Raw genomic sequence first — 10085 nt, forward strand, 5'->3', positions numbered from 1 at the left:
TCATTTGTTAAAACTACTTCATGATCAACTTGTGTCAGTAATGAATCCTCTGATGATTCATTATTTCTGCGATTTAGCAAGTCTTTAAAGAGACAATAAAATTGCTCTGGTGTGGCCTTAGCCGCATTAAATGAGTCATGAGTACGCATCATTTTATTAACCTTTTGCCAAAATGATTTTGATCTTTTATCAGCAAGGTCTTGTTTTAAACTTTCTACTGTCTGGGCATCGCAGATTTTCTTTTTTAACGCACACATCTCCTTAAGTCTTTCTTTGCTTCAAGGAATTTATCCAGATCATGTAAGCTGTTTGTTCTATGGAAATCGTGGAGGTGAAGATATTTGATTCTCTTTAGCCTTTCACATTCGTTATCCCACCACAATGGTTGATGAAGCTTACTGTGCTTTCCTTTCTTTTGCTTACTGGTTTGCATGTCTCCTGCAGATATTTTAATGCATTGTTGTAGAACATTACAGGCAGAGTCGACATCATTGAGACTTAAACATGACAAAAACATGTCATGTTCTTCATTTAATAGTGATTCAAGCTTTTCAACATAAGTGCTTCTCATTGTTTCTTTCCACGTGAGCTGCAACAACCGGCTAAGTTCAATCTCACATTCAACATTTTCACTAGTGTCATTATGTTCAATGTAAATTTTAAACAACACTGACAGTGGGAAATGATCTGAATCTGGCCTTGGCATGACAGAAAAATTAAAAATTTTCTCAAACAATCCCTTGCTCACAATAACATAATCAACAATTGTTTTTCTCTTATTTGGAATGCAAGTGACATTCCCTTCCTCATCTACCGGTGTCCTGCCATTCGCAATGTACAATGAATTTTCTTTACAGAAACTAACTAACTGCTTTCCATAACTATTTGCAAAGGAAGCGTCCCGTGACTTTCTTTGGGTACAAATTTCTTCTAAAACATCATCCGTGTCTTCAAAACCAGACAAAAGTTCATGTACATTATTTTCAACAAAGTTATCATCAAGACGTCCTGTCCTAGCATTCATATTCCTTCCGATGATCCACTCAACTTCTCCTAGCTTATCGCTAATATCATGATATGTCTTCACAAGAGACTGTATACCTGTAACATTTTCATTGTTATAATACAGGCGAAAATTCATGCGGGAGGTAGGGGAAGCATAGGACAACTTTACGATTTGTTTGTAAACAGGTCTCCTGCAACAGTAAACAAACACATTCTTGTGTGTGTGTGTGTGTGTGTGTGTGAGAGAGAGAGAGAGAGAGAGAGAGAGAGAGAAAGTGAGTGAGTGAGTGAGTGAGTGAGTGAGAGATCAGTTGGACATGAATGTTCCTGAAGCAATACATGTAATTTTATTGTAAGGTATGAAAAGAACGAAAGAACAATATGTTAAGCAGTTATGCATTTTTATTTTTTGCTATTCTTCAGCTTCTGCTATACTTTAAGGTGGTTGTCAAAACTGAACAAATCAATTGTAAAACAGTGTGATTAAAAAAAAAAAAGTCTAGTCTACTCAATTGGTCTCACCAAATTCTACTTAATTTTTAGATGACTTTCTAAAACACTGTGAGGTTTTTTTAAAGATATAATCAGAGTTGAAAAGAACACATCTGAGGTTCTGTTATAGGCAATAGAAAAAAGACCCACTGGTTTGAAAGAGGGGAAAAGCACTTCCTGGCAGTTCATTAATGGAGTAAAGCTGAATTAACCGACAGTCATATCACCAGGGACGATCTTGTTGGAGTTGAAATAGTCCAAATCTTCTTGACGACATGCCGGTCTCAAGGCCTTGAAGTGAGCTTGCCAAAAGTGGAGCCAGAAGTTCCAAGTTGGGTTATGGTAGTCGGGTTCAAATCCATGCTCTGCGTTGAAATCAGGCCTGGTGAGATTGTGGACTTTCTCGTAGTACGGAGCATTCTCGTAGTTGTAGAAATCGTACCAATAATCCGATTCGATTTTGCTGTTAGGATCGGTGACCACGGCTTGAGGAACGGTCATAGGTTGATAGGGATAGTATTTTGGGCTGGACGAATACTTCTGCCACTGTGTGCCATCGAAATAGATACAATGGAGGAAGTCGTGATAGTCTAGGTCTGGCTGTTGACTTTTGGCCGCTGTTTCAAAAGAGGCACCACTGGCTGTTGGAGAGACAAATACAAGACAAATCACATATGTCAAAAGACGCACCTTAAGCAGTTTGGTACTGCGATAATGTATTTGTGAGGCATCGTGCTTACATCAGGCGCTCGTCAAAATAATGAAATCAAAGAAATCGGCTTTTTTGGCCCGTGTGCAAATTTTCTAATTTTGTTTGTTGTTTTTTTCTTGTTGTTTTTTTTTGGGGGGGGGGGGCTCAGCACGTTTTACGTAAATTTAAAAAACACATTTTTGAGCGGATTTTACTGTAAATATTGATTAAAGGCACACAAAAAATGTAACTTTTCAGTTTCCAAGTACTCTAGGGCTATGGAAGTTACCAAACTTTGCGGCCATTTTCTCTTAATTTTACCTCTGAAACCAGGCGACCCTGAACTACTTGACTTGCAAATGTTTCGATTTCCATTCAACCTAGATGGATATTTTTTTCACCTGAAGAAAGGCAAACGAACAGGCTTTATAATGATACCAATAACCCGTTATGCTCAAATATTGACGAGAGCCTGTTACCACCACATTTGATTCTTAAACATTGGAATTGATTCTCGCCCTGTAAACATCCGTACTGAAGTCGACAATGACAATCAATCATAATAATGTAGGGCATTTTTATACCTACACCATTTTGAACAAAGCTCTCTACTGGGCGCTTTATATATTTGATACAAGTATAATAATGTCATACTGTAATGTAAGCCGATTTCAAAGTATTTGGTTGTAAATTAGTCGACGGCCATTACCTTTCCGCGCGGTTTTATGCGAGAAAAATCCTGAAATTATGCAAACTGAGCCCCAAAAATGTAAAATTATTCGATTCTGTTAATTCTAACAAAGAATGATAAAGGAAAATAATCAGAAATTATGCAAAAATTGATCAAATTTTGCTAACAAGTCTTTCTGACCAACGTTTCTGTAACTATGTAAGATAACACAAGCACAAAAATACCAAAGTAGATCGAGATTTCATACAATAAATAATCTACGCATTTTAACTGAAAGTAAAAAGGACAATAACAAAATAAAGCTATTCTGTAGCGTGCAAGAATTACAATTTGCATCCAGTACACGAAGTTTTATGTCGCGCCAGTTTGGACCCTGAAATCCCCCCCCCCCCCTTTAAAAAAAAACAAATTTAATTGTCCCTCTATTGTTTCATCCTGCCATATTTTATTTAGAGACAATGTTCAGCACATTAGCACGACATGTGAAGCTGAAAAAAGACATTCTTCAGAATCTTTTTACTGGCACCCATACACAAAAGAGATTCAGAGGTTCCAATGAGTACTTTGGACACTTTCTGACACTAACATTATAATCATAGAAGAGCAATAGAAGAAAGTCACGTGAGAGAGTAGTATCGGCTCCACAATTTCGATTCACTTCAAAAGAACTTTGACTTGGACTGACTTAGCCGTTCAAACTCCAAGCGAACCAAGAAGTTTTTTTAGACGTACCGTCTTTCAGCAGTAAGAAAAGAAAATGGAAAGTAAAACTAATGAAACTCACCGAGGCATATAACGCTTATTGCTGAGAACAGCAAGATCGTGGAGACTCGGGACATCGTAGCTGAGCTGTTGTTTCTCGTTGATTTGTCTTCTTCTGACTTTGCCTTGTCTTACTAGAACAACTTATGGAGAGATGATGACGGAGACGGAAGCTCTTTCTTATATATTAGGCTTCTCATCGTTCTCAGATTGTGTTTTCAAACATTTCACGATATGCTTTGGGCAAATTCTTTCAATATCCCGACACAATCTGAATGTTTTGTATACATCTCAGGGGAGTTAAAATAACTGTTGCTGTCACTGAGATAAGAACGGTTGGACTTTTTGAATGTCGCAATATCCTCAGTTCAGTATTTTATTTTGTTTGATAAAGAAGGCAATGTGAGCAGTTGACATGGCGTCGGTGGTCTAGCGATTAGGATGTCAGGCTTTTAACCGAAAGGTCATGTGTTCGAGCCCGAAATGGGCCCGACGTTACGTTCTTAGAAAAGGCAGTGAACATGAATTTTTCTCACTTCATCCACTTGGGAATGGGTACTCGACTATAGACGGCGAAATATCTTGTCAGCTTGTTAGAGTTTAAGCGCTTAAACGGCTGCTTGTTCTTTATTCTTCCCGTGAAGCCTGGAACGTTTCAGAATGTTTTTGTGTCAGCTGGGGAACTAGATAACCTATTGTAAAGTACAGCACGGTGCGTAACTGGACTTTTCTGAAGCTGAGCACGACATGTTCCCGAATAATCACCCCGCCCATTCCAAAAGGATCGTATCTTGAGCTTGGAGGAGTGTTTATATCTCATCCCTCTTCCATAATCAGTATACACGTCTACAGGCTTCATTTTCATTAATTATTACTGTTATTATTACTATTATCATTATTATTTTTATTATTATTATTATTATTATTATTATTATTATTATTATTATTATTATTATTATTATCATTGTTATTATTATCATTATTATTTTTATTATTATTATTATTATTATTATTATTATCAATATTATTATTATCATTATTATTATTATTATTATTATCATTATTATTTTTATTATTATTATTATTATTATTATTATTATTATCATTATTATTATTATTTTTATTATTATCAGTTTTGTTGTTTGTTTATTTGTTTTAGTATGTTTTTGTTTTTGTTTGTTTTGGGCTTGTTGTTTTTTTTTTGGGGGGGGGGGGTGGCGATAGTATGTCTTTCATAGTTTAATCTTCTTTTATAGAATTATTTTTTTCAAAAACAAACACGAAAAATAACTTTTATACTTGTCCTTATAGTCTTTATTTTTACAAACTGTTGCGACCGCTCGTGAATATACGGGATTGTTTTAAGTGTAAATTAAAGTAGAAAGAATACTCTTGTGGTAATACTTTTCACTTTTAGTTTTACAGAAACTAGGCACGACCTCTTTTTGCAATCCATCTCTTAGGAAAGGCTTTGTTTTAAGTACACGAGCAAGTGTGTAGGGACGCTATTTTTCTGAAAGAATTTGTCTTGTCTTTTTTCTTTTTTTTTTGTCTTTTACAGTACTCATGGGACACTTTTAGCATTAATTTCTTAGTTTGGTAGGAATTAATTTTGAATTTTGTTCGTGTGACGTTAAAAGCCTACTGGGACTGGGATCGATTATAGGACCTCCAAAGGATCTTTAAGGTGCAGAACTTGCTCGTGGGACTTCTGAGACTTTTTTGCCCTTATCCGAGAAGGCCTACCCTAAGATCAGGAGTGTGGTTGAAAGACAACAGTAAGAAGAAGCTAAAGAGTAAAAGTAGAAGGGCTGCAGAAAGAGTCAAAAGCCAGAAGGAGTGGGTAAATGGGGGGGGGGGGGGAAATTTTGGGGGCAGAAAGTTGTGACGAAAACAGATGACAGAATAATATGGTTAGAGAGCAGGAAAGGAGGTGAAAGGGGAACATTTCAGAGGAGAAAATTTTCCGTCGTTGTCAGGTTTCGAACCCGGGACCTATTGAATGAGAGTACCTCAAGATCCACGAGAGCGCCCTGTCTTGTCGTCGACGAAATGGAGCCCTCACAAACTAGTTTGTTGCGTGGCACACAAAAAGAAGCCTTTTCTCCTTACAGAAGGTGTTCGTGACCTGCGTGTACCCAATCTTAAACCCCGTGTCAGTTTTTCTCTACCTAGATTAATAGACACTGGTTTTCAAGGCGAAAACATTGGCGGGATGGCGTGAATTTTTTTCTGATCTCGTTGGTCCCAAATTGTAGTCGAGATTGATGTATTATGTTCTGAAATCGACAATATTTCCATGTACATATTTGAAGAAGGTTTCCATGGTAGTGCGTGACCTTTACGTAAAAGGTTTTCAATGGGGGGTTGGCAGGTGCTCTTCTGTAGTTTACGCCTCCTTTTCTCTCAAATATCCATCATACCTATCTTTCTTCCATCTTTTCTTTTTATATTACTCTCCAGTGGCACTTTTAAACTTCAGCGCTTACCTAACCAATGCAAATGCCGTAAAACTCTTACTGAAATTAAACGTAAGTTTTCAGGATGATGCACGACTGTTATTAGGAAGGTTTTCATGAAAGTGCACAACTTTTATTAAGCTTTCAAAATGGATCAAGCAGCCGATTAAAGTGCTCAAACTCTAATAAACTGACAAGAATAATACGTGTGCACCGTAACGTCTGACCCCCGGCGGGATTCGGACTCGTAACCTATCATTTACGAGCCCAACAACCTAACCACTCGACCACCGACGCTATGTTAACTGCCCACATTGCCTTCTTTATCAAAACAAAACGTAAATTGAGCTGAGGATTTATTGCAGCATTCAAAAAGTTCCGCCGTTCTTATCTCTGTGACAGCAACAGTTATTCTAATATCCCTGAGATGTAAACAAACACTCAGAAAGTGTTTGAAAATTCAAAGCATTTGCCCAAAGCAAATGTGGATTGTTTCAAAAATAATCTCAGAACGATGTGCGTTAAAGAGAGAGCTTCCATCTCCGTCATCATCTCTCCATAAGTTGTTCCAGTGAGACAAGGCAAAGTCAGAAGAAGACAAATCAACGAGAAACAGCAGCTCAGCTATGATGTCCCGAGTCTCCACGATCTTGCTGTTCTCGGCAGTCAGCGCTCTTTGCCTGGGTGAGTTTCATTAGTTTTTCTTTACGTTTTTTTTTCTTCTGTTTTTTTTCTCCAGTTGCAAATAGTAACATCTGCTGTTACGGGGGGGGGGGGGGGGGGGGGGCTACCCCTGAAGGCTATCTCGCTTATTAACAGACCGAGTTTAACCAAATTTCACACATATAACAAGCATAGTAAGGTGTCTTAAAATCTGAAATCAAATTTGAGAAAAAAAAGTTTCGTTTCCATGGATACGGCGGCCATATTGGATTTTGTTGACATGTCTTACGTAATGAATACCGCTGTTATCGTTCGTGGAAATTTATTGTGTTTTTTTTTGCATGCGTGTTTACAAATATTAGATCTAATAGTTTTTCTGCTATTTTTTTCCAAAACGAATTAGAAAAAAATTTAATGTATTTTTTCCTGAGGGAGCATGTCAAGGTAAGAAGTAAAAGGGTTTGGGGGTTTTTTTGGCTACGAAAAAGTTACACGTAAGCCTTGTGGTGCCACGAGGAAGAAATCATGTGAAACGAAAGTATTAGTTAAATTACGTTAAAAACCGAAAAAAAACTAAAATGTTTAACAGAAACGAATGGTTATGATACAAATCAACATACTGCTGGTATATTATAGAACTAATTGAGTGAAATCTAAAGCCAAGTTTACTTTTATTTACTTATTGTTGCACTACAAAACGCTATGGCTTAAAGGCTTGCATTGATCTGAAGGCTGTGCCATTTTCACTATAGTCACAGCTTGTGTTTTTTGTTCCATCATCTGGGCAAGTGTGACCATCCTTTGTTGATGAGTCAGCTGAGTGAGCATTTGGTCTTTTGCTTCACCGAGCCACAGTTTCAAATCGTATATCCAAATTCACAAGCGTTCTCGAAGATGTTAAGAAAAGGAGTGTAGGGGGTAGATTACGTCTTCCCCAATCTATTGATGCGTTGCCATTTAAAGCCTGCCTTTGGGCACGAGCATTGTTACATACAAAGCATACTTCGTTGTGGGGATTGTTGGACCAGTTTCTTAGAGGGATGGGTTGAAACGAAAGCTGCCATTCCCTCTACTTGAAAGTCGTGAAACACCAGGCCACCCTCGTCACTGACAGCAAATCAGGCCCCTATAGCATCGTGCGATTCGGTCCCTTTCGACCCTGCATTACTCAAACAAAGCATTGACCACTCCTGCTCTTCATCGGTTTCTATTCGTCAACGGCTTGCTACCAGCTTCCTCAATAAAGGCAAATTCATACCGCTAAATGTTCTGCTTCAGCCATGCTGCCTACTGATTTCTTGTTGCTTCAGTCCTATCTGAATTACTTTCCGCGGGAGCTTCCTCGTAATTTTTTAAATGGTGATCAATTCACCTTAAAATTAAACTGCTTATGGTTGTCGTCAACTCAGTTTGAGCTCATTAAAATGCTTTTCACGCTGAATAATCTTTGCGGAGGGTATTTGCTTTTGCTATGTGGCATTTGAACTTGCTAATGTGTTACATTTGGATTTGCTATTGTGTTACATTTGGATTTGCTATTTGTACATTTGAATTTGTTACGCACAATTGTGCACTAATATTTCCTATTGAACATTTGGACTTTCTATGTGGCGTGAAACTTTCTAGATCTATGTGGCATTTGTATTTCTTATGTGTACATTTGATCTGAAAAAAACTATATTTGCACTTTCAACAAGTGTAGCGCAAAGTTTCTAATACTTGATGTACCCACAGTAAAATTAAACGTATAAATCATAATTATTTGTATGAAACCTCGATCCAGTTAGGTATTATTCTTTGTGTACGAAGCCGCAGGAACCGTGGACAGACAAACTTGTCAGTGCTGGTCCTCTATAGCTCGGGTAATTATGTAACGACTGAAGACTATTTCATAACCAAATACTTTGTCGCCAGCTTACACAGCATTATTCATGTACATGTATACATGTATTGAACTGGCGTTTATCTAAAGCGTCTAGAAGTTTGTACACACGGAAGCAGGTGTTATAAAAATGCTCTACATTATTATAATGTACCAGCTGGGTACCCGGTCGAGGAACATGCTCAAAAGAATCGATCGTCAAGTCATTGTGGACAGTGCGCACTGCTTGTGGATGGAAGCCTCGATTGTTTACAATGGCGTTTTAAGGTTAAGGGCCTATTTTCTGCGTTATCTCAAAATAAAATTCCGCACCATCTAACAGGTTTTCTCAGAGCGCACACAAATGATTCTGAACCACTGTTAATTTTTTTCAAGTTCGAAAGTTAAATGGTTTCAAACTTTTAGGTGAAGTGACGAACTTTCACAAATATAATATACGAGTAATCATATTATATGTATTAATGCCGACTTCAGTGCGCATATTCACAGACGAGAATCAGTCCCAATGTTTACGAACCAAAAACATTTTTGTAGCACAAAACTGCTTGTGGTCCGTCTAACTGACAGGCCTCAGGTGTGACTTGTCTTGTCTTTGTCTCTCCAACAGCCACTGGTGCCTCTTTTGAAACAGCGGCCAAAAGACAACAGCCAGACCTGGACTATCACGACTTCCTTCATTGCATTTATTTCGATGGCACACAGTGGCAGAAGTACGCGTCCAGCCCACAATACTATCCCTATCAACCTATGACCGTTCCTCAAGCCGTGGTTACCGATCCTAACAGCAAAATCGAGTCGGATTATTGGTACGATTTCTACAACTACGAGAATGCTCCGTACTACGAGAAAGTCCACAATCTCACCAGGCCTGATTTCAATGCAGAGCATGGATTTGAACCCGACTACCATAATCCAACTTGGAACTTCTGGCTCCACTTTTGGCAAGCTCACTTCAAGGCCTTGAGACCGGCATGTCGTCAAGAAGATTTGGACTATTTCAACTCCAACAAGATCGTCCCTGGTGATGTGACTGTCGGTTGATTCAGCTTTACTCCATTAATGGGCAATCATGCTTTTTTTTTTGCTCTTATCTTTGAAACCAGTGTATTTTTTCCATATTGGCTTTAACAGTATCTTAGCTTTCGTTCCGTTCATTCCCTTATTGCACAAACAGTCCAAATGATAATAAGTAGAATTTTACAATACCAAATAGAATATTAGAAGAAATCATGCTTTTTTTTTGACATAATGTTGTTTTGATAAACGCCTAAAAAATTAATGGTCGATATTAAAGAATCAGAAGTAATATAATTGTAGGCCCCCAATTTGTTCCTTTGTTCGTTTCTATGACTTAAATATCACTCGTGTTGCCCCAGACCTGTTCAGAAAGCTACACATACAACTGATCTCTCTCTCTCTCTCTCTCTCTCTCTCTCTCTC

At 38.0% G+C, this 10085-nt stretch overlaps 2 protein-coding genes across 2 annotated transcripts in view; one reads left to right on the forward strand and one right to left on the reverse strand.

Annotated features, from left to right (window-relative positions):
• The window catches only part of LOC101849095 (zinc finger protein 2-like), a 32720-nt gene extending 22757 nt beyond the window's left edge, over positions 1–9963 (forward strand). Inside the window, exon 2 of the mRNA XM_035973191.1 lies at positions 9253–9963. Within this exon, the coding sequence (XP_035829084.1) occupies positions 9253–9686 (434 nt within the window). The 3' untranslated portion in view covers positions 9687–9963. The remainder of the gene's footprint in view (positions 1–9252) is intronic.
• On the reverse strand, positions 1390–3793 carry LOC101849333. The gene is made up of 2 exons (XM_005111405.3): positions 3664–3793; positions 1390–2138 (listed from the first exon to the last, which is right to left on the reverse strand). Exons 1-2 carry the CDS (start codon positions 3716–3718, stop codon positions 1705–1707), a joined length of 489 nt encoding a protein of 162 aa, XP_005111462.1. The 5' UTR covers positions 3719–3793; the 3' UTR covers positions 1390–1704.
• Positions 9964–10085: the final 122 nt, after the last annotated feature.

The sequence above is a fragment of the Aplysia californica genome, unplaced genomic scaffold, assembly GCF_000002075.1.
Source record: "Aplysia californica isolate F4 #8 unplaced genomic scaffold, AplCal3.0 scaffold01054, whole genome shotgun sequence".
NCBI classification, from domain to species: Eukaryota; Metazoa; Mollusca; class Gastropoda; order Aplysiida; family Aplysiidae; genus Aplysia; species Aplysia californica.